At 45.4% G+C, this 27255-nt stretch overlaps 3 protein-coding genes across 4 annotated transcripts in view; 2 read left to right on the forward strand and 1 right to left on the reverse strand.

The window, feature by feature from the left end:
- Positions 1–27255, forward strand: part of LOC144672519 (Fc receptor-like protein 2) — a 287381-nt gene that overhangs the window by 180015 nt on the left and 80111 nt on the right. The gene's annotated exons all lie outside the window — the stretch shown is intronic.
- LOC144672517 (osteoclast-associated immunoglobulin-like receptor) overlaps positions 1–27255 on the forward strand; it is a 298334-nt gene that overhangs the window by 48690 nt on the left and 222389 nt on the right. The gene's annotated exons all lie outside the window — the stretch shown is intronic.
- The window catches only part of LOC144672516 (osteoclast-associated immunoglobulin-like receptor), a 37904-nt gene continuing 12285 nt past the window's right edge, over positions 1637–27255 (reverse strand). The window contains exons 2-7 of the mRNA XM_078534359.1: positions 26980–27012; positions 21663–21962; positions 16964–17263; positions 8770–9069; positions 3042–3170; positions 1637–1782 (exon numbers count right to left, since the gene is read on the reverse strand). Of these exons, the coding sequence (XP_078390485.1) occupies positions 1724–1782; positions 3042–3170; positions 8770–9069; positions 16964–17263; positions 21663–21962; positions 26980–27012 (1121 nt within the window). The 3' untranslated portion in view covers positions 1637–1723. The remainder of the gene's footprint in view (positions 1783–3041; positions 3171–8769; positions 9070–16963; positions 17264–21662; positions 21963–26979; positions 27013–27255) is intronic.

Raw genomic sequence — 27255 nt, forward strand, 5'->3', positions numbered from 1 at the left:
GTGTTTGGTTTATTGGATAATCAGTTGTGCAAACCCACTCCCAGGGACCCTGACTGACACAGATATTGTTTCACACTCCCAGTGTCTTGTTGTTCAACTTTCTGACTCCTCCTTATCCTCAACAAAAACAGAATTACCTGGAAAAACTCAGCAGGTCTGGCAGCATCGGTGGAGAAGAAATCAGTTGACGTTTTGAGTCCTCACGACCCTTCGGCAGAACTGATGTATAGTTAGGAGAGAGGTGAAATATAAGCTGGTCTAAGATGGGAGGCGGGGGGAGAGAGAAGTTGAGGGTGGGGTTGTTGTGGGGATAAGCAAGCAGTGATAGGAGAAGATAATCAAAAGATGTCACAGACAAAAGGATCAGAGAGGTGTTGGAGGTGGTGATATTTTCTAAGAAAAGTGCTAATTAAGAATGGATGGCAGGACACTCAAGGTACAGCTCTAGTGGGGGTGGGGTGGAAAGACTAACAAAGTTTTAGTTTTATATTTAAAAATAATGGAAATAGGTGGGAAAAGAAGAATCTATATAAATTATTGAAAAAAAAGGGAGAAACGGAGTGGGGATGGGGGGAGGGGGAGTTTAAGATCTAAAGTTGTTGAATTCAATATTCATCCCGAAAGGCTGTAACGTGCCTAGTCGGAAGATGAGGTGCTGTTCCTCCAGTTTGCGTTGGGCTTCACTGGAACAATGCAGCAAGACAAGGACAGACATGTGGGCAAGAGAACAGGGTGGAGTGTTAAAATGGCAAGCGACAGGGAGGTTTGGGTCTTTCTTGCGGACAGACCGCAGGTGTTCTGCAAAGTGGTCGCCCAGTTTGCGTTTGGTCTCTCCAATGTAGAGGAGACCGCATTGGGAGCAACGAATGCAGTAGACTAAGTTAGGGGAAATGCAAGTGAAATGCTGCTTCACTTGAAAGGAGTGTTTGGGCCCTTGGACGGTGAGGAGAGAGGAAGTGAAGGGGCAGGTGTTGCATCTTCTGCGTGGGCATGGGGAGGTGTTTTTACCTCCTTATCCTCTCCTGATAAAACTTTCTGAATCCTGTGTGAGACAATGACCTCCACAGGCATCCAAACTACAGCTCAACAACCTGAGGAAAGCCAAGTGTTTGCCACCAGCCCTGTTCCTAATGCTCAAACCTGGATGGAGGGATTTATAATCAAACATAATCAGTGGCAGAGCCGCGACTGGTGGGGTAAATAAAACAGGGAATGTGAGAGAGGCCAGGAGAGGAGAAGCGCAGAGACCCTGGGGGATTGTGGGGCTGGTGCAGTTTATAGATACAGGTACAGCAGGAGCGACGTTAAAGCATCTGTCTACACGATGCATTGATCCACATTTATCATCATCATCAAGGATGGACCCCCATGAACTGTGGTTCTTCTTTCTACAGATTGAATATCCTGCAGCTCCCAGTGAAATGCATTGACACAGTTAGCGATAGGATTGAAACTGATCGTGTTCATTTCGGGACATTTGAATGAAGATGTGGTGGAGAAGCTGGAAATCGCTGTTCCGAATTCTCATTGGCCTCTTCACAGCCACGCCCATTCACGTCAGCCATTGGCTGGGAATTCAGACATTCCGTAGGGAGTAAGGGTAACGGGATTTAACAAATTCAGTTCCAAACTTCACTCAAATGCAAAATGGATTTAATGAAGAGGCCAAATCTCCCTGGTGATTGAATAATTCCACCGGACATTAAAGCTAAATATAGTCTGTTCACACTGCAGTCTCCTCATTGCCTCTTGTGACAGTAAATCTTCCATCAGTAACGTGACCTGTGGAAAGAGACAGTCAATTGTTTACAACAAAGCTGCACAAACCGGCCATGCGCTGTGCCAGATATCCCCATGACACTGACAGACTATATAGATGTTTTATTAAACACCTCACACACGGCGCTTACTCTCCATTTGAAATATCTTATATTCCTCCAATTTTCCTGATTTCGCTGCGCAGATTTGCTGCTCCAAAGGAAAAACGTCCTCATTTCCCACTCGACGTTACAACGTGAATGTCCTGAGGTGGTTGCACAGACCTGGCGGCGGGCGGGGGGCGCGCTCTGAAATAAATCCCGGCGGGCACTCTCAAGAGATTATCGCTGTTATGTTTTCCTCTCTATACAGCCCATATTCATCAACTGTTCGAGGGAAATACCACTGGGCACCTCAACTATTAGTAAAACCCTTCTTTCCGCGCACATTTCCTGTACAACGTTGGTTGTCCGCATCTTAAGGAACTGCTTTGTGGCCGCCTTTGACACAGGCACGGATTATGAAAAAAGTTACTTGTAACCATCCAGTAGTGGACTCTGGCCCTTCAGTAGAGGAAGGGGCGCGCACATTCTCTGCTTCAACCCTGATTTAGTGGAAAATGTGGCCAAAAATAATCATTAACTGCTCTTGCTCGGGTATTTGCCAGTTCCTTAGTTATGTCGATGACATGTTACGTGTGTTTTCCGTTGTTTATCGGGCGGTCTCTGACTCGCTGCCTCTGTGTCTTTCTGCTCCACTGCAATCTGATAGAATTGTTTATTAGATATTAATGCACTAACCCCATCCACAGGAGATCTTTATTGAATTTTCCTTAAATATCTCTGCTCAGAGGAACGCATGGTCCACGTGAATTCTGTTAATGTGGCTGTGCTGAGATTGTTTTTGTGTGGGGGAGGGGTTGTGGTGTGAAATGGGTGTCAGAATTTAAACAGTGTGTGTTGAATAATTTACATTCCAGGTTTAGTACAGCGTGGGGGTGATTTTCATATTGCCTCGATGATAGATGCAAGAGGGAATATAGACGTATATACTCTCAGAGACCATCGAAGAGTGAGGAAATAATACACATACTTCGACTGGAAGATGAATTCTGCAGGCCCTTTGATTTTTAACATCTCTATTTATAGTGCGCACGTTTATGAATGATAAATTAATTAATTTATTATGCTATTGAGTGAAAAGCAGCCTTCTTTCTTTCTGACTTAATTCCAACATGAACTATTGCAGAAATCTATTTTGCAGAAGCAAATCTTCAAACCTACCATCAGAATCTTTCTTTCTCTCCATGTGGCTGCATTCTATTCCCAGGACAATCACCGTCACAAATAGGACAACAGCGGCGAGACACCAACGAATTAAGGTAAAAGGTAAATTCTGCGGATGCTGGAAATCTGAAACAAAAACAAGAATAGCTGGATAATCTCAACAGGTCTGACAGCATCTGTGGAGAGGAATACAGTTAACGTTTCGAGTCAGTTTCACTCTTCATCAGAACTGAATTCCAACGAATTAAGAGCAAATTCGAACGTAGAAGATGATAGAAAGGGGAGAATTGTGAAGGATGGTCTCCCATTTTACCGTGAATTGGAGTACATTCACTCTGTAAGCCCATGCAACCTTAACCCACAAGCACAGGAACGCTGTGATAATGTCAGAGGACATTAATTGTTTGGGACAGACTCACCCTTTAATCTCCTCTGTTTCGCTGGATTACTCCTCATTCATAAACTGGAATAATATTCCAGAGGCCTGGGTCAATGCTTTGGAGATTTCAATTCCTAACCCCATCAAAGCAGCTTTGTTTTATTTCGTGCTTCAGATCTGGCAGCCCATGGCTAGCCCAGCGTTAATTGCCCATCTCTAATTGCCCCTTGACAAGCTAGTGGGAAGCCGCCTTATGGAGGTGTCAGCTGTGGCTCAGTTCATAACACCCTCGCCTTTGAATCAAAGGGTTGTGGGTTCATGTCCCACTCCCGGAAAACCAAGGACTGTGTTTGTACTCGAAAAGAGTTGCAATCTGTGACTGTTGATAACTCGAAAGAATTGAAACGCTGCAGGAGGTGTCAGCTGTGGCTCAGTTCATAACACCCTCGCCTTTGAATCAGAGGGTTGTGGGTTCATGTCCCACTCCCGGAAAACCAAGAACTATGATTGTACTCGAAAAAGTTGCAATCTGTGACTGTTCATAACTCGAAAGAGTTTGAAACGCTGCAGTTAATGTGCTGTAGTGACACAGAACTACGAGAGCTGGAATTAAAATAAGGATGAACAAAGAAAGGTTGAATCAGTGATGGTGACCGTGAAACTCCTGCTTTGCCAATAAATCTCATCTGATTCAATCATGTTCTTTGGGGAATGAAATCTCAACTCCTGATTTGGACTGGCCATCACGTGCCTACCGACACACTGTAATGTGGTTGCCTCGATCTGGTGAAGCTGGTTTGTCAGTGCTGGTCAATAAATGCTGGGCTTGTTGGTGAAGCTCGCGATATCTCGTCAATGGGGGAAAAGATGCACTAGTGAGAAGGACAAACCTCACAAAATCCGCATTTTTATTGGTGCTGAATGAATGTGTTAAAATATTAAAAGTTGCGATGCTCATTGGCTGGCAGGTACATTGTTCGTTCAAAAATGTGCCAGGTTAATTTATAACAACAGGTATAATATTAAATATAAAAAAAGTTTTCCAAAGCCTCGGAAGTCATTTATTTATTGCAGAGTGTGTCTGAGTGAGTGTGTTACACTGACACATACATTCAGTCACACGGTACAAACTGCCTGTGGACTACATTAGGATGAAGTGTCCAATATACACTGTAGTGTGTTAATGGGAGAATCTGAGAACAGGATGAAAGAACTTCTTTCATTTAGGTAACTCAATAATTATTTGGAGGCGGCTGAGAGACTGTCACCAGAGGGATTTGTTACAGATTCATATACCGATTATAGATCGATTCAGAGGTCGATTGCCTTTCAACGCTTCCCCAAATTCATTGGGTCATTTCGTGAGTGACTCATTCATTCATTTCCTCATTCCTATCTTCATTTAGACTATCATACATTTCTTCCTTATTTCAGCCCATCATTTCCGCTGCCACTAACACCAACACAAACCACTGAGCTGGGGATTTGAGTCAGAGCACGTGAGAAGGAACTGAGCAGAATTCCCATCATTTCACTCATTAAAAACAGGAGCAGGAACAGGCCATTTTTCCCCTCGAGACAGCACCGCCATTTTATAATTTCATGGCTGATACGACAGTGGTCTCCACTCTGCTTTCCTGTCTACCCTACATAACTCTTTGACCCCCTGTTAGACAAGAATCTACCCAACTCACGCTAGTTTTCAATGGTCCAGTCCTCTCCTCGGCTCTGTGGGGAAGGGAATTCCAAAGGATAACGACCCACTGAAAGCAAAAATTACATCTTCTAGCTTCCGTCTTAAATAGGACACATCTTATTAGCAAACAAATAAACAACACACTGGAGGAGGCGGCTCCACAAATATCCCATCCTCAATGATGGAGGAGACCAGCACGTTAGTGCCAGAGATAAGGCTGCAGCATTTGTTACAATATTCAGTCAGAAGATCCATCTCGGCCTCCGCCGGGGGTCCCCAGCATCTCAGGTGCCAGTTTTCAGCCAATTCGATTCACTCCACGTGATATCAAGAAATAGCTGAAGGCACTGGATACCGCCAAGGCAATGGGCCCTGTCAATATTCCGGCAATAGTATTGAAGACTTGCGCTCCAAAACTTGCCATGCCCCTGGCCAAGCTGTTTTAGTACAACTACAACACTGGCATCTACCCTGCTAAATAGAAAATTGCCCAAATATGTCCTGTGCACAAAAAACAGGACAAATCAAACCCGGCCAATTACCAACCCATCAGTCTACTCTGAATCATCAGTAAAATAATGCAAGGGGTCATCAACAGGCCTACAAGAGGCATTTCTGAACAATAGCCTGCTCACTGACACTCATATTGGGTTCCTCTAGGGCCACTGAGCTCCTGACCTCATTATAGCCTTGGTTCAAACATGGGCAAAGGAGCTGAACTCCCGAGGTGAGGTGAGAGTGGATACCCTTGACATCAAGGCAGCATTTGACTGAGCGTGGCGTCAAGAAGCCCTCGCAATACTGGCGTCAATGGGAATCGGTGGTAAACTCTCCACTGGTTGGAATCATACTGAGCACAAAGGAGGATAGTTGTGGTTGCTGGAGGTCAGTCATCTCAGCTCCAGGACATCACTGCAGGAGTTCCTCAGGGTAGTGTCCATAGCCCAACCATCTTCAGCTGCATCATAATGACCTTCCTTCCATCATAAGGTCAGAAGTGGGGATGTTCACTGATGATTGCACAATGTTCAGCACCATTCGCAACTCTTCATATGCTGAAGCAGTCCATGTCCAAATGCAGCGAGATCTCGACAATATCCAGGTTTGGGCTGACAAGTGGTAAGTAACATTCACACAACACAAGTTTCAGGCAATGCCCATCTCCATCATGAATCTAACCATCGCAGCATCGCCATAACTGAATCACCCATTATCAACATCCTGGGATTTACCATTGACCAGAAACTGAACTGGGACCAGCCATATAAATAATATGGTCAGAAGAGCAGGTCAGAGGTAAGGATTCGTGCGATGAGTAACTCACCTCCTGACTCCCCAAAGCGTGCCCGCCATCTACAAGTCACAAGTCAGGGGTGTGATGGAATACTCTCCACTTGCCCGGAAGAGTGCAGTTCCAACAGCACTCAAGAAGCTCGACTCCATCCAGGACAAAGCAACTCCTTTGATTGGCAACCCTTCCACAAACATTCACTCCCTCCACCACCGACGCACAGTAGCAGCAGTGTGTGTACTATCTACAAGATGCACTGCAGCAACTCACCAAGGCTCCTTCGACAGCACCTTCCAAACCCACGATCAATACCATCTAGAGGCAGAAGGGCAGCAGACACATGGGAACATGAGCAACTGGAAAGTCCCTTCCAAGTCATTCACCATCCTAACTTGGAAATATATCGGCCGTTCCTTCAATGTCGTTCTTTCATTATCCTTGGCCTGAAGAAGAGTCACAAAGACTCGAAACGTTAATTCTGCTTTTCTCTCCACAGATGCCATCAGACCTGCTTTGAGCTCGTTCAGCAATCTGCTTTTCTTTCAGATTTCCAGAATCTGCAGTGTTTTGCTTCTGTCCTACAACTCCCTCCCTAACAGCACTGTGGGCGTACACACACCACATGGGCTGTAGTTGTTCAAAAAGGCAGTTCACCACCACCATCTCAAAGGGCAATTAGCGATGGGAAATAAATGCTGGCCCAGACAGCGACGCCCACATCCCATGAATGAATTTTAAAAAGTACGATTTCTCCACCCTGCGCTACAATGAACTGACATATTTAGTTTGGGAAAACCAGAAAAGGACCAAATATTAACAATTGATTCAGAACTGGATATTGAGTGATATTAATGAAAAATGAAATATATTAATGGCCTTGACTTTGGTAAAACAATGTGTGATGCTGAAAAGACCGGAAAAGTCAGAAAACTGGGAAATGTGACGAGTAGTGAGGAGGATCTCAGCCAAAAGCAGCAGCTCAGAGACAGGCAGGTGAAATGGGGAGGAATCATTACAGATTGAATGGAATGGAGTGAAATCTGAAGCGAGTCATTTAGGTTGGGAGAATGTCGAGACAAACATTTACGCGCCATGGTAAAATTATGAATGGGGAGCAGGAAGGGAGGAAGTTGAGATTCCGTGCACACAAATCATTGAAGCTGACAGAACAACGTGAGACGCCTGTTGAAGGGGTTTTTCAATGGGGCAGATCTGCCGCTCTCAGGGGTTCCTACCCCGGATTTAACCTGGATGATGCTCTGGGGAAACTCTCGGGAGTCCCACCTCAATTAGCGCACAGCAATTTCCAGAGAACCTTCAACATCCAAGCGCACGGAACCATCCAATACCACAAATTAAATCGTGGGCTTGGGTTTTTCCCGACTTTCTGAGCAGAATATTTACTCAGGATAAGTTAAAAGGACTGAGCCAATTCCAGCTCCTGTGTAACTATAGTCCGGCCGCCCAACCACGCACCGGGCCCTAGATTAAGCCCCACCCCCTTACCACAAGAAACCCTGAAACCCAAACTACCCCAGTCCCGACTAATGCCTCCTGACCACACAACTACTACCCAGCCCAGGAATACATACCCCACCCAAAAAGACCAACAACTTTCCCCGACACCCCACGCCCCCCCAATACCTCCTGACCACGTAAATAGCTCTGTCACCCGGGACTAACCCCCCTCACCTCTCCTCAAACCCACACCTCGACTCCCCCAGTAATGACCCCCAAACCCCCTCTCAACCCTACCGCCTCACAAACTTACCTTACCCGGTTAGCTCCTATTCTGCAGAATTTGCCTGGGGCTGTTATAGTTACCGGATATACGGCACCGAGTGCTGTCCTCAGGAAACGGGGCTTTATTTCAGCCGACGTCCCTAAACTGCACTGGCGGCCGGCCTCCTGGAACATCGACTCTGTCGCCCCGATCACTGCACTGGCGAGAAATGTGCGGTTCCATTCCAAAGTCAGTGAAACCAGTGAACTGGCAATCAGACTGTGATTGTCACTCAGCGGAAGCTTCGCCGGAGCATAAAGTAAAAACCTCCTCATATCAGGGCGTGCATTGGGAACTCGATACAGCACAGACTCTACACACCACACAAGTGTTAGAAACCAGCTCTAGACTCCCGGTGCCAGCCTTGCTCTCGTTGAGAACCCGCTAATTCCTCGTAAGAATCCTCTGCCGTCCCACTGCAGAGAACTTTCTCACCCATTCATGGAATATGATCGTCGCTGGCAAAGCCAGCATTTATTGCCCGGCCCTGACTGTCATTGAGAAGGTGGCGGTGAGTTGAAAATTCGACACTCGTGAAGTAAGGGCAAATATTTCTTTCAAATTGGCTACACTTACTTTTCACAGTTACCTGCACCGCATCACTTCCGGGAGACCGATAAAGTTTCTTCTTTACTGTTCTGGAATAACGACAGGTGTAATTCCACGTCCCATCTGTGTCGGTGTCAGTGATGGTGAAATTGGTCGACTGCTGGGGGCCAGACATCTCCAGTGTCCCGTTCTCTTTACCGTCTCTGTATAAGCGAAAGCCGCCACCAGAGTTCAGAATGGATCCTGTGCAGGTAATTCGAATGGTCGACCCTCTGCTGACCACACCAGAGGGTGGATCGACAGAAATGTTGGCCCTGGGGAGTGTAGCTGAAATTGAACAGACACAGAGATAAATAGTTAAGAGCATTGCTGGAGGAACCTCCGAGTCTGATATTGCTGATCTCAGAGACAATCCTACAGATTCGATAGGGTATTTAAGCATCAGCCGTGCGGCAGTGTGGATATATGTGGGAGTGATTATTGTCAGTATTGCCTGTTAATTCAGACTCATCTGCAAGTAACAGCCTTAAGACCAAGGCTGACCTTTTTCACAGCCAGTACAGAGGGAGTGCTGCACTGTCCGAGGTGGATGTATATACTGAAAAATTGAACTCATAATCCAGGCTGAAACTCCCCTCGGTGCCAGAACTGAGGCAGTGCTGCCCTGTAGGAGGTAGATGTACTGTAAGATTGGAACTCATAATCCAGGCCGACACTCCCCACTGCCATTGCTGGGGGAGTGTTACACTGTCGGAGGTAGATGTATATACGTTAGGACTTGAGCTCCATGATCTAGGCCGACATGCAGCCGCTGTCAATACTGAGGGAGTGTTGCACTGTCAGAGGTAGACGTGCGGACTCTCGGATTTGAGCTCTATAATCCGGGTCGAGGCTCCCCTAATGCTAATTCTGAGGGAGTGCTGCACTAGCAGAGGTGCCATCTTTGGTTAACACGTTCAATTGAGCCCTCTTCGATGCACATTGGAGATCCCACAGCCGCTACTGGGTAGAAGAGCTGGGCAATTTTTGACAGTGTTCTAGGACAATGTTTATCCCTCAACTTGAATCGCATGAAATAGTCATTATCTGGTCATTATTGCCTAGCTGTTTGTTGGATCTTGCTGTGCGCAAACGGTCTTTCGTTTGTCGCCACATTACAACAATGACTACCCTTCAAAAGATCTTCATTGGCTATAGAGCGCTTCAGGACATGCTGGCGGATGTGAAAGGCGCCATTGAAATGCAACCATTTCTTTGTTTTTACAATAAGTGAATGGGGCCAGAGTCGTTTACACAAGATAAAGGTTGTTTTGCTGTGACATTAACCTGTTGAGAGATAGAGGCAGCATTCCGGGGTTAATGTTAAACAACAGAAACTGGTTTATCAGAAACCTGTTTTATATCCCAACAGACATAACCTCATCTGAGGTTCGCACGATTTGTGTCTGTTACAAACGGAGCTTCCAGAACACAGCACAAGAACACAAGAACTAGGAGCAGCAGAACACCATTCGGCCCATTGGGAGAATGCAGAGCTGTCTTAAGTGCCATCCATCGTATACGAGGTTGAACGCAATGATTACGAGCAGGAATAGGCCATTCGGCCCCTCCAGACCGCTCCATCGTTCAATTCGATCATGGCTGATACAATTGTGGCCTCAGCTCCACTTTCCTGTCTGCCCCCACCATCCCCCCCTGCACCGCACCTCCCCATCCCCCTCGACTCCCTTGTCAAAAAAAAAACTCTGTCTAGCTCAGCCTTGAAGATAGTCAGTGAGCCAGCCTCCACTGCTCTCTTGGGGTAAGGATGCCACAGAATCAGGACCACCTGAGAGAAGAAATTCTTCCTCATCTCCGGATTGAATGTGAGCCCCCCCCTTAGACTGAAGCTGTGGCCCCTCGTTCCAGATTCCCCCCCGAGAGGAAACATCCCATTAACATCGAACCCATCAAGTAACCTCAGAACCGTATATGTTTAAATCTGCTCACCTCTCATTCTCCTAAATTCCAATGGTTACAGGCCCAGCCAGCTTAAACTTTCCTCATAAGACAAACCCCTTCATCCCATGTATCAGTCGAATGAACCTTATCTGAACTGCTTCTGACGCAATTGTATACTTGCTTAAGTAAAGAGAGCAACATTGTACACAGCGCACCAGATGTGGTCTCATTAAACCCTCCAAAATGCTTCGAGAGTGGCAAAGGACTGTTAGTAAACACGCCTGGTTCAATGTCCTATGTGAACGCTTTAGAAGATAAAGTATAAGAGGAGGATTAGGCCGTTCGGCCCACGTGAGTCTGCTTGTCCATTCAATGAGAATACTGAAGAATTATACTTTAAACCTAATTGGAATAGACAAGTACGCCTGCTAGCGTTTTGCCAGGCTGTGTTAGGTCGAGGGTGAATGATGATGGAAGGAATTCTTGCCCTTGTGCGGGTGAACGTATGCAGTTTGGAATCTAATGACAGCGAATTCTCAGGTGTCAGAATGAAACGCAGAAGTCCCGTGATCACTCTTCGCTGGGGAAGGGAGGTGTTTCCTAAGAAACCCACCGGCCTATAACGCACAAACTGATTGAGAAGTGAACTTGTTGGCAACGTACAAGGCCTTAAATGAACCGGTGCTCAGGTCCATTCAATATGACATGGATGATCTTCTGCCTCAACTCCACATTCCCAGTTTATTCCCAACACATATCCCCTGATTTCCTTAGTGTCATAAAGATTTACCTCACTCAGTCTTGAACATGCTCAATGACTGAGAATCCACATCCACAAAGAGCATTCGCACCACACAAGAGCTAGGCAATGGCCATCTCTAACGAGAGAAAAATCTAACCATTGCCCCTTGGTATTCAATGGCATTACCATCACTGAATTCCCCACTATCGCCAACCTGGGGGTTACATTGAACAGAAACTGAACTGGACAAGAAATCTAAATACTGTGGCTACAAGACAGGCCAGAGGCTTGGAAGTCTGCAGCGTGTAACTCTACTCTTGACACCCCAAAACCCGTCCACCATCTACAAAGCACAAGCCAGGAGTGCGATGGAACATTGCCCACTTGTCTGGATGAGTGCAGCTCGAAAAACGCTCAAGAAGCTCAACACCGTCCCGGACAAAGCAACCCGTTTGATTGGCACCCCTTCCACATGCAAGCATTCCTCCCAGCATTGACGCACAGTGGCAGCAATGTGTGTACCATCGACAAGATGCATTGCCGGAATTCATCAAGGCCCCTCAGATAGCACCTCCCAAACCCACGGCCACTACCATCTAGAAGGACAAGAGCAGCAGGCACATGGGAACTCAACCACCTGGAAGTTCCCCTCCAAGCCACTCACTATCCTGGCTTGTAACTATATCGGCTATTCCTTCACTGTCGCTGGCTCAAAATACTGGAAATCTTAACTAACGGCTCTGTGGGTGTACCTACACCACACGGACTGCAGCGGTTCAAGAAGACAGCTCATCATCACCTTCCCAAGGGCAATTCGGGATGGGCAAAAAATGATGGTTTAGCCATTGACGCCGCTGAATAATAATAATAATAATAATTATTATTATTATTATTTAAGAATGTTATATGCGTTGATGAAATCACCACTCAATGGAATATAAACCATTTATACTCAATCATTTTTCCAGTCCATTTCATCCCAGGAACAGTCTAGTGAACTTTACAGATAACTTGCCTCTAAGTATGTCCTTTCTTTGGTAAGGAGGCTAACGCTCTCGAACAGTACTCGACATTGTTTCTGTTTCTTGTAACCTTGAAATGTATCATTACACAGCGTTACACAGATGTGAGAATACTGAAGAATTCTACTTCAAACCTAATTGGAATAGACAAGTACGCCTGCTGACGTTGTGCCAGGCTGTGTTAGGTCGAGGGTGAATGATGATGGAAGGAATTCTTGCCCTTGTGCGGGTGAACGTATGCAGTTTGGAATCTAATGACAGCGAATTCTCAGGTGTCAGAATGAAAAGCAGAAGTCCCGTGATCACCCTTCGCTGGGGAAGGGAGGTGTTTCCTAAGAAACCCACCGGCCTATACCGCACAAACTGATTGAGAAGTGAACTTGCTGGCAACGTCCAAGGCCCTAAATGAACCGGTGCTCAGGTAACGGGGCCCTGTACACTCCTGAGGGGACAAGACGTTCCTTTAAATGAGATGGCAGATTGAGGAAGTCACCACAGCTGATTCTGCTCAGAGTGTTGTATAAACTCACTGTCAAGGTGGGAGTGGGTGATCACTGAATAGTGTGTAAGAGCAGAGATGTTAAAGTGCAGCCCACAGTGGCCGAATAGTTTAAAGGGGCATGTTTCCTCTAAAAGTTGGAATTTTCAGATGGGTTGGAAGTGCACAGTCAGGCGGTCCGCGCAAGTGGAGACTGACCTCCTTAATCCCAGCAAACAAATCCTACTGCCGGCTTGTCATTAAATGTACTAATAGTTGTGTTAGAGGTCTCTCTCCCTCTCTCTCTCTTTCTCTGATCTCTTTCTCCATATCTGTCTCTCTCTCTCTGCCTCTCCTCATGGCTCCCTCTCTCTCTCTCTCTCTGTTCTGTCTGCTTGCTTTTCTCTCTCTCGCTCTGTGTTTCCCTCTGCTTGTGTCTCTACCTCTGCCCACCTCTCTCCTCTTTCTCTCTTTCTCTCCCTGTCTGCTTATTTTTTCTCTCTGCCTTTCACTGTGCCTCTATCCTATCTCTCGCTCTCTCTGCCTGTCTGTCTGTCTCTCCCTCTGTCTGTTCGTCTCTCTCTCTACCTGTCTCTATGTATGTCCGGCTTTCTCTGTCTTCTGTCTATCTTCTCTCTCTGTCTGTCTCTCTCTGCCTGTCTCAGTGCCTCTGTCCCTTTTCTCTCTCTCACTCTCTTTGCCATTTTCTGTCTTTCTGTCTCCCTCTCTGTCTCTCTCTTTGTTGTCTTCTCTCTCCATCTCTCTCTGTCCCTGTGTTTCCGCTCTGTCTTTCTCACTCACTCGCTCACTCTTTCTCTGTCTCTATCTGTCGTGCTCTCTATCTGTCTCTCTGTCTCTCTCACCAGCTTATTGCTAACGAAACACTCAAGCTTGATTCAATCAGAAGTCATTATTGAAGGTATAACAACATTAGGTTGCCAAATTGATACAGCGATCCAGTAACTGGCAGAACTCTTACCGGTAACATTGAACTCCACGAAGTTACTACGGGGTGACTCATACACTTTCCCTTTCACCGTTTTCTCAAAGCTGCAGCAGTATTCTCCACTATCCTCTGGTTCGAGATCTTTCATGGTCCAGATGACTGACCGTTCGGAGCCTGAGACATTCCTGGACTCTACAGGCTTTTGGCCATATTTCTTGTATAAATGGGAGATGGGGCTTGGGTAGCTGGTGGTGCAGTTAATCTGAACTCGATCCCCCACTGTGACCACACGAGAGACCGGCTCTATGGAGATTGTGGGCTTTGGGAGTTTATCCGCAAAAAATAGAACACGCAAAGCAAATAAAACACATTTATGAATATGTGGAAGTGACTGGGAAATAAATTACGTTGCCCTTGGTGAAAAACATGGTGTTTGGGTGAGGAGCCGTGGAGGGACTTGAACAGCAGAATGAGAATTTTAGAGGCTGGTGGAGGTTATAGAGATAGGGAGGGAAGGGGTGAGGGGCCATGGAGGGAGTTAAACAGAAGGGTGAGAATTGCGGTGGTTGGTGGAGGTTACAAAGATATGGAGGGAAGGGGTGAGAATTGCGGTGGTTGGTGGAGGTTACAAAGATATGGAGGGAAGGGGTGAGAATTGCGGTGGTTGGTGGAGGTTACAAAGATATGGAGGGAAGGGGTGAGAATTGCGGTGGTTGGTGGAGGTTATAGAGATAGGGAGGGAAGGGGTGAGGGGCCATGGAGGGATTTCAACAGGAGGGTGAGAATTGTAGGGACTGCAGGAAGATATAGAGATAGTGAGCGAGGGGACAAGAGGCCATGGAGGGATTTGAGTAGGAGAATGAGACAAAACTAGGTGGGAATGTAAGTTGTAAAGAGGATTCAAGGTGGCTTTGACGGGCTTAGTGAGTGGAATAATCATGGTAAAAGGGATACAATGTGAATAAGTGTGAAGTTATCCAGTTTGGTGGAAAAACAGAAAGACATAATATTCCGTAAATGTTGAGATGTTTCGAAGTGTCGCTGTCAAAGGGTCCTGGGCTGTCCATGTACATGAGTCACTGAAAACTAGCAAGCAGGGGCAGCAAGCAATTCGGAAGGAGAATGGCATGTTAGCCTTTAGCCCGAGGGAATTCGACTCCAGGAGTGAAGATATCTTGCTGCAATTAACAATGAAGCCCGGAACTGAAAGCTACTCTCAGTAATGGTGACCATGAAATTATCAACGACTGTCGTAAAAACCCATCTGGTTCACTATTGTCTTTTCGGGAAGGAAATCTGCTGCCCCTACCCGATCTGGCCTACATGTGACTCCAGGCCCACACAGCAATGTGGGTGACTCTTAACTGCCCTCTGAAATGGCCAAGCAAGCCATTCAGTTCAAGGGCAATTAGGGACGGGCAACAAATGCTGGCCGTTTCATCAATACCCACATCTTTCATGGTCAAGATGGTTTAGCCATCGACGCTGATGAACAATAATAATAATAATTTAAGAATGTTATATGCGTTGATGAAATCACCACTCGATGGAATATAAACTCTTTCTACTCAATCATTTCTCCAATCCATTCCACCCGGGAAGGGTCTAGTGAACTTTACAGATACTTTGCCTCTAAGTATGTCCTTTCTTTGGTAAGGAGGCTAACGCTCTCGAACAGTACTCGGCATTGTTTCTGTTTCTTGTAACCTTGAAATGTATCATTACACAGCGTTACACAGATATGAGAATACTGAAGAATTATACTTTAAACCTAATTGGAATAGACAAGTACGCCTGCTGACGTTGTGCCAGGCTGTGTTAGGTCGAGGGTGAATGATGATGGAGGGAATTCTTGCCCTTGTGCGGGTGAACGTATGCAGTTTGGAATCTAATGACAGCGAATTCTCAGGTGTCAGAATGAAAAGCAGAAGTCCCGTGATCACCCATCGCTGGAGAAAGGAACTATTTCCTAAGAAACCCACCGGCCTATACCGCACAAACTGATTGCGAAGTGAACTCGCTGGCAATGTACAAGGCCCTAAATGAACCGGTGCTCAGGTAACGGGGCCCTGTACACTCCTGAGAGGACAAACCGTTCCTTTAAATGAGATGGCAGATTGAGGAAGTCACCACAACTGATCTGCTCATAGTGTTGTGTAAACTCACTGTCAAGGTGGGAGTGGGTGATCACTGAATAGTGTGTAAGAGCAGAGATGTTAAAGTGCAGCCCACAGTGGCCGAATAGTTTAAAGGGGCATGTTTCCTCTAAAAGTTGGAATTTTCAGATGGGTTGGAAGTGCACAGTCAGGCGGTCCGTGCAAGTGAAGACTGACCTCCTTAATCCCAGCAAACAAATCCTACTGCCGGCTTGTCATTAAATGTACTAATAGTTGTGTTAGAGGTCTCTCTCTCTCTCTCTCTCTCTCTCTTTCTCTGATCTCTCTCTCCATATCTGTCTCTCTCTCTCTCTGCTTCTCCTCATGGCTCCATTTCTCACCCTCTCTCTCTCTCTGTTCTGTCTGCCTGCCTGTCTCTCTCTCTCTGTGTTTCCCTCTGCTTGTATCTCTGCCTCTGCCCACCTCTCTCCTTCTCTCTCTCTCTTTCTCTCTTTCTCCCTCTGTCTGTTTATTTTCTCTCTCTGCCTTTCACTGTACCTCTAACCTATCTCTCGCTCTCTCTGCCTGTCTGTCTGTCTCTCCCTCTGTCTGTTCGTCTCTCTCTCTACCTGTCTCTCTCTCTGTCCAGCTTTCTATGTCTTCTGTCTCTCTTCTCTCTCTGTCTGTCTCTCTCTGCCTGTCTCAGTGCCTGTCCCTTTTTTTCTCTCTCTCTCTCTCACTCTGCCATTTGTCTTTCTGTCTCCCCTCCCTGTCTCTCTCTTTGTTGTCCTCTCTCTCCATCTCTCTCTGTCCCTGTGTTTCCGCTCTGTCTCTCTGTCACTCTTTCTCTGTCTCTATCTGTCGTGCTCTCTATCTGTCTCTCTCACTAGCTTATTGCTAACGAAACAATCAAGCTTGATGCAATCAGAAGTCATTATTGAAAGTATAACAACATTAGGTTGCCAAACTGATACAGAGATCCAGCAGATCACTCACCGGTAACATTGACCTCCACGAAGTTATTACGTTCTGACTCATACATGTTCCGTTTTACCGTTTTCTCAAAACTGCAGCAGTATTCTCCACTATCTTCTGGTTCGAGATCTTTCATGGTCAAGATGACTGACCGTTCGGAGCCTGAGACATTCCGGGTCTCTATACGCTTTTGGCCATACTTCTTGTATAAGTGGGAGATGGGGCTTGGGTAGCTGGTGGTGCAGTTAATCTGAACTCGTTCTCCCACTGTGACCACACGAGAGACCGGCTCTATGGAGGCTGTGGGCTTTGGGAGTTTATCTGTAATAAATAGAACACGCAAAGCCAATAAAACACATTTATGAATATGTGGAAGTGACTAGGAAATAAATTACATTGCCCTTGGTGAGAAACATGGTGTTTGGGTGAGGAGCCGTGGAGGGACTTGAACAGCAGAATGAGAATTTTAGAGGCTGGTGGAGGTTATAGAGATAGGGAGGGAAGGGGTGAGGGGCCATGGAGGGAGTTAAACAGAAGGGTGAGAATTGCGGTGGTTGGTGGAGGTTACAAAGATATGGAGGGAAGGGGTGAAGGGCCATGGAGGGATTTCAACAGGAGGGTGAGAATTGTAGGGACTGCAGGAAGATGTAGAGATAGTGAGCGAGGGGACAAGAGGCCATGGAGGGATTTGAATAGGAGAATGAGACAAAACTAGGTGGAAATGTAAGTTGTAAAGAGGATTCAAGGGGGCTTTGACGGGCTTAGTGAGTGGAATAATCATGGTAAAAGGGATACAATGTGAATAAGTGTGAAGTTATCCAGTTTGGTGGAAAAACAGAAAGACATAATATTTCTTAAATGTTGAGATGTTTCGAAGTGTCGCTGTCCAAAGGGTCCTGGGCTGTCCTTGTACATGAGTCACTGAAAACTAGCAAGCAGGGGCAGCAAGCAATTCGGAAGGAGAATGGCATGTTAGCCTTTAGCGCGAGGGAATTCGAGTACAGGAGTGAAGATATCTTGCTGCAATTAACAATGAAGCCCGGAACTGAAAACTACTCTCAGTAATGGTGACCATGAAATTATCATCAACTGTCGTAAAAACCCATCTGGTTCACTAATGTCCTTTCGGGAAGGAAATCTGCTGCCCCTACCCGGTCTGCCCTACATGTGACTCCTGACCCACACAGCAATGTGGGTGACTCTTAACTGCCCTCTAAAATGGCCAAGCAAGCCACTCAGTTCAAGGGCAATTAGGGATGGGCAACAAATGCTGGCCGTTTCAGCAATACCCACATCCCGTGAAAGAATAAAAAAAAATAGATAGCTACAGCCTTGGTGAGGCTACATCTGGAGTATTGCACACAGCTTTGGCCCCCTTATCAAAGGAAGGATATACTTGCTATTGAGGGAGTGCAGTGACGGTTCACCAGACTGATTCTTGGGATGGCGGGATTGTCTTATGAGGAGAGACTGAGGAAACTGGGTCCGTATTCTCAAGAGTTTCGAAGAATGAGAGGTGACCTCAGTAATATTTCCAAAATTCTTACAAGCCGTGACAGGGTAAATATGGATAGGACGTTAACCTTGGCTGGGGAGTCTAGACGCCATCTCCGAATAAAGGATAGGCCATTTAAGACTGAGATGAGGAGGAATTTATTCACTTGGAGGCTGGCGAATCTTTGGAATTCTCTAACCCAGAGGTCTGTGGGCGCATTCTCATTGAACAGATATAAATTGAAAGATTTCTGGAGACTGATGACATTGACGGATGTGGAGATAATGCGGGTAAGTGGTGTTGAGGTAGATGGTCAGCCATGTTCTGGTTGAATGGCCGAGCAGGCTCGACGGGCTGAATGGCCTCTTCCTGTTCCTACGCCCCTAAGTGAACTATATGAGCTGGAGGAAGTTGCAGAGATAGATAGGGTGGCGAGCGGCTATGGAGGGATTTGAACAGGAGGATGAAAATTGTAGGGCTGGAGTAGGTTACAGAGATAGGGAGGGAGAGGATGATGGTCCGCGGAGGGATCTAAACAGGAGGATGAGTTTTGTAGGGGCTGGAAATGTTACAGAGTTACATGGGAGGAGCGGAGGTGCCATGAAGGGATTTGAATAGCGTGATAATTGTAGGGGCTGGAGGAGGTTAAGAGTTAGAAATTGGGAGGGTGAGGGGCCATGGATGCATTTCAACAGAAGGATAAGATTTGTAGGGGCTGGAGAAGGTTACAAAGATAGCTAGCAGGAGCGGAGGGGCCATGGAGGGATTTGAACAGGAGGATGAGAATTATATGGGCTCCGGGAGGTTACAGAGATATGGAGGGAGGGGGTGAGATTCAATGTTTGGGAGGGTGGGAGGAGTGTTTCAACAGGAAGGTGAGAAATGTAGGGGCAGGGGGAAGTTACAGAGATAGGGAGGGAATAACCGAGGATAGGTTTGAAAACTGACTAACATTTTCACGTTTGTAGATATTATGCATCTTTGACACATATCTCTACTAAATCACTACAGATTTATAACCTGTCCCTTTCACCATTTTCTCAAAGCCACAGGAATAATTCCCGGCATCATTGCGGTCTAGCTCTGTGATGGTGAAGATGACTGACCAGTCAGACACTGGGACATTCCCGTTATCAATAGGTTCATTGTGAGGTCCTCTGTACTGGTGGGAGATGTGGCTTGGGTAGTTGGTGATGCAGTAAAAGTAAACTTGTTCCCCCAATGTGAACACACGAGAGACAGAGTCCACGGAGGCTGTGGGCCATGGAAGTACTTCTGTCAAAATTAGACCGCATGGAGTGACACAGAACTGCTATTATTTGCAGGAAGCCAGAAGGAAATTAATAAGAGTGAGCTTGGAGCGGTTACAGCGCAGATATAGCCACAATGTTAACAGGGATTAGAGGGTTCAGTTAGATGGTGAGATGAGAGAAACGGAACTATTTCTGCTGGGAGAAGGGAAGGTTAAGGGGACTTTGAATGCAGTTGTTCATAATAAAGGAGGATTTCGACAAGGCAGTTCAGGGGATTCTATTGCCAGCTGGATGAATGCAGCTCCTAGAAAACAAAAGCTCAACACCATCCAGGACAAAGCAGCCCCGCTTGATTGGCACCCGATCCACAAACATTCACTCCCTCCACCACCGACACACAGTAACAGCAGTATGCACATCTACAAGATGCACTGCAGCAACTCACCAAGGCGCCTTCTACTGCACCTCCAAACCCTCGACCACTGCCATCTAAAAGGACAAGGGCATCAGACACATGGGAACACCGCCACCTGGAAGTCCCCCTCCAAGCCACTCACTATCCTGACTTGGGAATATATCTGCAGTTCCTTCACTGTCGCTGGGTCAAAATACTGGGACCCTAACAGCACTGTGTGTGTACCTACACCCCATGGACTGCAGCGGTTCAAGAAGGGAGCTCACCACAACCTCCGCAAGGGGCAATTGGGGGCGCGCAATAAACGCTGCCCTCGCCAGCGACGTCCACATCCCATGAATGAACTAAAATAGAGCTGCAGCAGCGACAGTGAAGCAGGACGGAGATTATATGGGGAGGCTGGGGTGGCTAATGTCCCAGAACTCTAGTGAAGGGCCTCCTCTCTCAGTGAGATACACTGATACAGTCTCTGTGTGAAGGGACTCCTCTCTCAGTAAGGTACACTGATAAAGTCTCTGTGTGAAGGAACTCCTCTCTCAGTGAGATGCATTGATACAGTCTCTGTGTGAAGGGACTCCTCTCTTAGTGAGATACACTGATACAGTCTCTGTGTGAAGGGACTCCTCTCTCAGTGAGATACACTGATACAGTCTCTGTGTGAAGGGACTCCTCTCTCAGTGAGATACACTGATACTTTCTCTGTGTGAAAGGACTCATCCCTCAGTGAGATAAACTTATACTGTGTCTGTGTGAAGGGAGCGCTCTCTCAGTGAAATACATTAGAAGGACTCTGTGTGAGAGGACACCTCTCCCGGTGAGATACACTGACACACTCTTTGTGTGAAGGGACTCCTCTCTCCGTGAGATACATTGATACTGTATCTTTGTGAAGGGACTCCTCTCTCAGTGTGAAAAACAGATAAAGATTTCGTTCTAATATCTATTGTTCCATCTCATCTTTTGCACTTCCTGTTGTTCACTCTAAGTCTCTTGGTCGTATAGGACATCTCAGTCAACTCTCACACAAAAGAATAATCATCTTAATGAATGTGAGGCGCAATACATTTCTACATATTGAACATATGAAGACTGAATTGAAGAGGGGTGTTCTAGTCTATCAGGGGTTCTGCTACAATAATTTACGACGCCATTATCATTGAGAGGATTGTGGATACTTAAATGATAGAACTGTAAGATAGTTGGCGTTAATGAAATGAAAAATTGGAAATTATTTGAAGTTTGTTGTTTACACAGCAGAGTTGGGATCTGGTTGACCTGCGTGACCCTTTGGTAGAAACAGTTTAAATAAGATTTAAATTAATTAAGTAATTAGGATTGTTAAATGCTGAAAGGATGGTGGTGGACGTCGTCCTGCTATTGCTGCTGGAGGCGGTGGTGGGGCATCAGCGCTATTAGGAGCAGTGAGGGCATTGATTGGAGATCTCTTTCAAAGAGACAGCACAGTCACGAAGGGCCGAAGGGCCTATTGCTTATCTGTGCTATTCTGTGATTCTGAGTGTTATTTGGTGAGTGAGAATGCCGGTGTGTCTCCCTTACCTGTTACAATTAGCTGCACCGGATCACTGTGTGGGGAACATGCCCAGGTGCTGTCGTTCTCCAAGTATCTTAGATATATACAGGTGTAGGCGTTATTACCTTTCCACTTGATATCAGCCTCAAGCTTCACCTTGGCGGTGTAGTTTACTTCATTAACATAGCCTAATAGGTATTTGTGATTTCTATAAAATTCCACAATGCAGCCGGTGATAGGAAAATGACAGACGAGTGAAACCTCTTCTCTCGGTAGAATAACACTCGATGGTGGATCCAGAGACAGGATGGGTTGTGGTAATGGATCTGAAACAGCAATAATATATCAGACACGGCAGGTTTCATATAAGCATTCTTGTTCAAATTTCATAATAAAACACCTCTGCTGGCTCCACATTCACGCCCGCCTGACAATGTTCAGCGATCCAGCAAGCGACAAATAGACCAGAAGGGGTCGAATGTCAGATTTAAATCCCGTACTAATTTACTCTGCGCTGACTTCAATAATGGGTGAAATCGGGCGGGGTGTAAACCCAGGGGCGTAATTTTACCCGATGGGATTTTACGATCCCGGCGAAGTCAAGGGACTTTTGAACGGCTCGCACTCGCCAAGATGTGACCGTAAAATTCCAAGTCAACTCGATCCCAAGAGCTTCACCAACCACTCCCCCCTCCCCAGGTCAGCTAGATCTGTCTCACTCACGGCTTCCCGCATACCGTTCATAGCTGGGCTGATTTTAACCCGCCTGGCTGGACGTAAAACCCATGTCCAATACTGCACAATACTTTCAACGGCTGTGCGAAACCAGCGTTGCTCCAGGTTCCATCTGAGTTCTGTTGGACATGTCTGTTAAAATTAGCCCCATCCGCTGCTGATTCCGTCCTTCCAAATCAGCAACATTGCAGCCTGGGCAATGTGTGTGCATCCAACACTTTCCAGGCAGACTCCCAATCACAGCTGCAGATGCAGAGGCTGGAGTGCGACAGTATTAGACACCCTGCACAGTTATGTCCGCAATGTGTAAAATTTAATTGCAATCTGTATCATAGAACATTTTGCATTCAAGGTTTCAGGTATATAACTCAATCTTTGAAAAATAAAATAATCCGACAAGGCAAAATTAATAATGCTTTCTATGGTCAATCTCTTCAAGGCCTGTTTTTTTTTTGAAAATAGGTGAAAGATACAGGAACAGTATTTATATTTACATTTCAAGAAAGAGAATGTGTTGGAAAAACTCAGCAGATCTGACAACATCTGTGCAGGAAGAAACAGAGTTCAAACTGCTGGTCGATGACATTGTATCTGCGCCAGGGAAGGTTAGAGATGTAGCAGACTCTAACGGAGGGGATGAATGGGGAAGGCGGGCAGGACAGAAAAGGATGGCTTGTATTAGGGTGGAAGTTCAGAGATTAAATGTTGCCGGAGCTTCTGAGATTAACCAATGTCAGGGGAAGCAACAATTTAACACTGCACTTGCAAACCAATTGCCATTCTCTTCCCATGCGGTATAAAGTTGTTTTTTCCCTCTGACATTGGTCTTCTTGTGGTTGTCCTGATAAGTGCAAGATGAGCAGCTTCGACAGAATGTCCTTTTTCACACTCCTGCCCCCTTTTGTTCCAGGACAGCTTTGTTATGTACTTCTCCTTCCCTGTTTCCTATCCCAGACATTCCGTTTTGTTCTTCAACCCCCTCCCTCCTTTCAACAGCATAAAATCCACCAGAATTCTACTTCTCTTCAGCTTTGAAGAATTGTCATATCGGACTCGAAACGTTACCTCTGTTTCATTCCCCAGAGGTGCTGCCAGACCTGCCGAGTCTTTCCAAAACTTTCTGTTTTTATTTCCGATTTACAACATCTGCAGCATTTTGCTTTTATACTGGACACATTATAGGGCATCCCTGCATTCTCTAAGGGATTGGGAGCTGCTGCATAGTCATGGCAGCCAAAGGGAGGAAACATCCTGCACCGAAATTTAACAACGCCACCCTCGAGCGCCTATTGGGCCCAGAGTTCTGGGCATATGACATGGAGACACGAGTCCAGGTCCAATCCCAGTACTTGAGGAATTGCATTTCAAACTTTTGATTCAGTATTCAAAAAAAGGTCTGAAAGAAAGAAGTCTCAATAATGGTGACCATAAAACTAACGGTGGCTTCTGGTTCGCCTAAGCACAATTCGGGAAGGAAATCTGCCATCCCTACTCGGTGTGGCGACTTGTGACACCAGACCCTGTCATGAAGCTATTAATGTAAAATTTTGGAAAATATTTTCCTGTAAAATAGAGGTTGAGTCTGTGGGTTTTACTTAATTGGATTAACCCAGCTGGTCTGGGTGCTTTGATATGGAGTAGTTTTGATATGTCAGAGAGAAAGCGTGAATTTGCATTTTTTCAACAGAGCATTCAGGAAGTGCGGTGAAAATTGATGCCTTTCCAGCAGCTACCAAACAATATGTTTACATTACTAATAAAATTGACATTACGAAAGGGGTTTCATTGGTAAAATGTGAAGTTCAGAGAGGTTTTTGACACAATGCGAATTAACGTTCGGCGGGTTTGATAGATATGACTTCAATAGCTTTCGGGTGTGCAGAGCAGAGGTAATGTAAGGTGAAAAGGCAACGGTAAACCTCCAACTGGCTCCACAGTGAAAATAACCTCATTCTGAATTCATAAAGTGACGATACTTTGCCTGGTGTTTGGTTAGGTCTATGTTACTTTTGCCTTAATGGAGATCAATTTGGGAATTTGTAAAAAGTTCAGATAGTAGTAATTTGTAGCCATGTGTACATGTATTTTAACCTATGTAAATGAATAAAATGTTTCATTTAGGTTAATGTAAAGCCTCGAGAACTGTTGGTATGATTCCTGAGTTTGGAGTCGCATCTCAAACATAACAGTTAAAATGATAGGTTATGACAGTTCTTTAAAGTTTCCCTCTGGGATTTTAAAATAACTCAGCTTTACCAACTGAATCAGTCATAACAGACCCACATTAATGTGGTTGACGCTGAACTGAAATGTCTGAACAGGCCATTCATACGTATGCAAGCATGTGGCTCAGCACCACCTTATCAGGGGCAATGAGGGATGGGCAATAAATGCTGTCTTGCCCACATTCTAAGAAAGATTAATATATACACAAACAAAAATAAATGCCGCGATTTCATGGAATAATGAAGCACAGAGGGAAGTCATTCAAAATATGGTGATTGCACTTTCTCCCTATAAGCGCCATTCAATTTTCTCACAATTCTTCTTTTTTTATACTTCACCGCTCAGAAAAAGTGAATAATTTTGTCTGTAAATGCTGATGACTGATCTTTAAGATTGTATATCGCTGAGTCTAAACTACAAATTAGGGAGTCTATAACCTGCTGTACCATCACAGAACATAGGAATGTAGAAACACAAAAATACCATTTATCCCTAAGGGACAAATCGTTTATGATCAGTTTGTATATAAACTCTGGCACTACCTTAACTGGGGTATTCTGTCCAATTCTGGGCAGCACAATTTAGGAAGAATGTGAAGACTTCACAGAAGGCTCAGAAAATATTAACGAGGATATTTCCAAGGATGAGGGACTTCAGTTATGTGGACAGATTGGAGAAGCAGGGTTTGATCTCGTGAGAGACCAGGAGGTTGAGATAAGACCCGATAGGCGTATACAAAGTAATTTGGGATGCAGAGGGTATAGAGCGAGATAAATCGCTCTTTTCGTGGAATGATTGAGAACCAGAATGCACGGGTTTAATATAATTTGCCAAAGAAGCAATGACGCCATTAGGAGAATGTTTAGTTTCAGGAAGAGACTGGCTGGGATCAGGAACGCACTGTCTGAGAGTGTGATGGAGGGAGGCTCTATAATATTTCTTACAAAGGGGATTGGATAAGCAGAGCTTAAGTGAGAAAAATTCCGGGTTATGTTAAAGCGTGGAGGAGGGCAACTTGGTCAGTTTCCCCTTCAAAGAGGTGACACGGACAGACAGGGACGAATGGACTCCCTCTGTGCTGAAACCGTTCTATGATTCAAGCCTGTTCTGCCTTTCACTGAGATCACAGCTGATCTGTGACCTAATTCTTTATTTTACTTATGTCCCATAGATCATCAGATATCAATAGATATACTAACCATAAATTCATAATCAACAAATAATTCAGCATCAGTTCTGATTTTTGGGAGAGGTGTCTAAACTTCAGCATCACTTTGTGTTTAGAAGTTTCTCATCCCAAAGCTTATGAAATATCTTGACCTAAACTCTTGTATAATGTACCCCCTACTCTTAGCCTCCCCAAATGAGGAAAACAGTTTTCCCTCTATCTACCAGTATGCACCCCTGATTTTTAAAAAAATAATTCATAGGATGTGAGCATCGCTGGCTAGGGCAGCATTTATTTCCCATCGCTAATTGACCTTGAGAAGGTGGTGTTGAGCTGTCCTCTTGAATCGCTGCAGTCTGTGTGGTGTAGGTACACCCGCAGCGCTCTTAGGCAGGGAGTTCCAGGATTATCAACCAGCGGCTGTGAACGAATGGTCGATATATTTCCAAGTCAGGATGGTGAGTGTTTCAGAGGGGAATTTCCAGGTGGTGGTGTTACCATGTGTCTGTTGCCCTTGTTCATCTAGATTATAGCGATCGTGGGTTTGGAAGGTGCTGTTGAAAATGCATTTATGAATTCCTGCAGTGCACCTTGTAGCTGTTACACACTGTGCGTCAGTGGTGGACTGAGTTGATATTTGTGGATGGGGTGCCAGTCAAGGGCTGCTTTGTCTTGGATGGTTTCGAGCTTCTTGAGTATTTTTGGAGCTGCATTCATCCAGGCAAGTGGGGAGTATTCCATCAGACTCCTGACTTGTGCCTTGTAGATGGTGGACAGGCCTTCGGGAGTCTGGTTGTGAGTAACTCGTCATAAGATTCCCTGCCTCTGACCTGCTCTTGTAGTCACAATATTTATATGGCTGGCCCAGTTCAGTTGCTGGTCAACAAATATCTTGATAAAAAATCGATCAGATAAACTTTTGATCTTCAAATATCAATGGAATGTAACCCTAGTTTATATTTCCTCTTAACTTAATGCATAAGACCTGGGTATCATCCTGTTACATATACCCTGCATTACATCCTCATGTGCCCTAAATGTTCACTACTCTAATCCGCTGTGTCCCCACTGACTACAGTTATCCAGCATAATCAGATTAGATGCTATGTCCTATGTAGTTTTCATTTTGCACTTCATCAATATTGGTAAATTCTCTAATTTCTGAGTGAGTTTGTACATTGTCAGAGGAGTTGTGTTGAACTGGTGCCACTCACTGTTTTTATCGCAGTCGACATCAGCTGAAGAGACTGGAATGGAACACATTGTAAGGGAAAAAAACGTGAAGAATCGCGTTAGAATATTGCAGTGTTAGAATATCGCTGCAGAAAACGTTGCAGAGAAAGCAGATTTAAAGTAATTCACAAAATCAAAGATTAATGACAAGTGGAAACATTCCTTTAAAGAATTATCTGATCTAGAACCCAATGTAATAACAGGTAAAGGGAAGAGCTTCAATGTTACCTTTCAAAAGGAAATTACATAAACATTTA

Source organism: Cetorhinus maximus, chromosome 38 (genome assembly GCF_964194155.1).
Source record: "Cetorhinus maximus chromosome 38, sCetMax3.hap1.1, whole genome shotgun sequence".
NCBI lineage: Eukaryota > Metazoa > Chordata > Chondrichthyes > Lamniformes > Cetorhinidae > Cetorhinus > Cetorhinus maximus.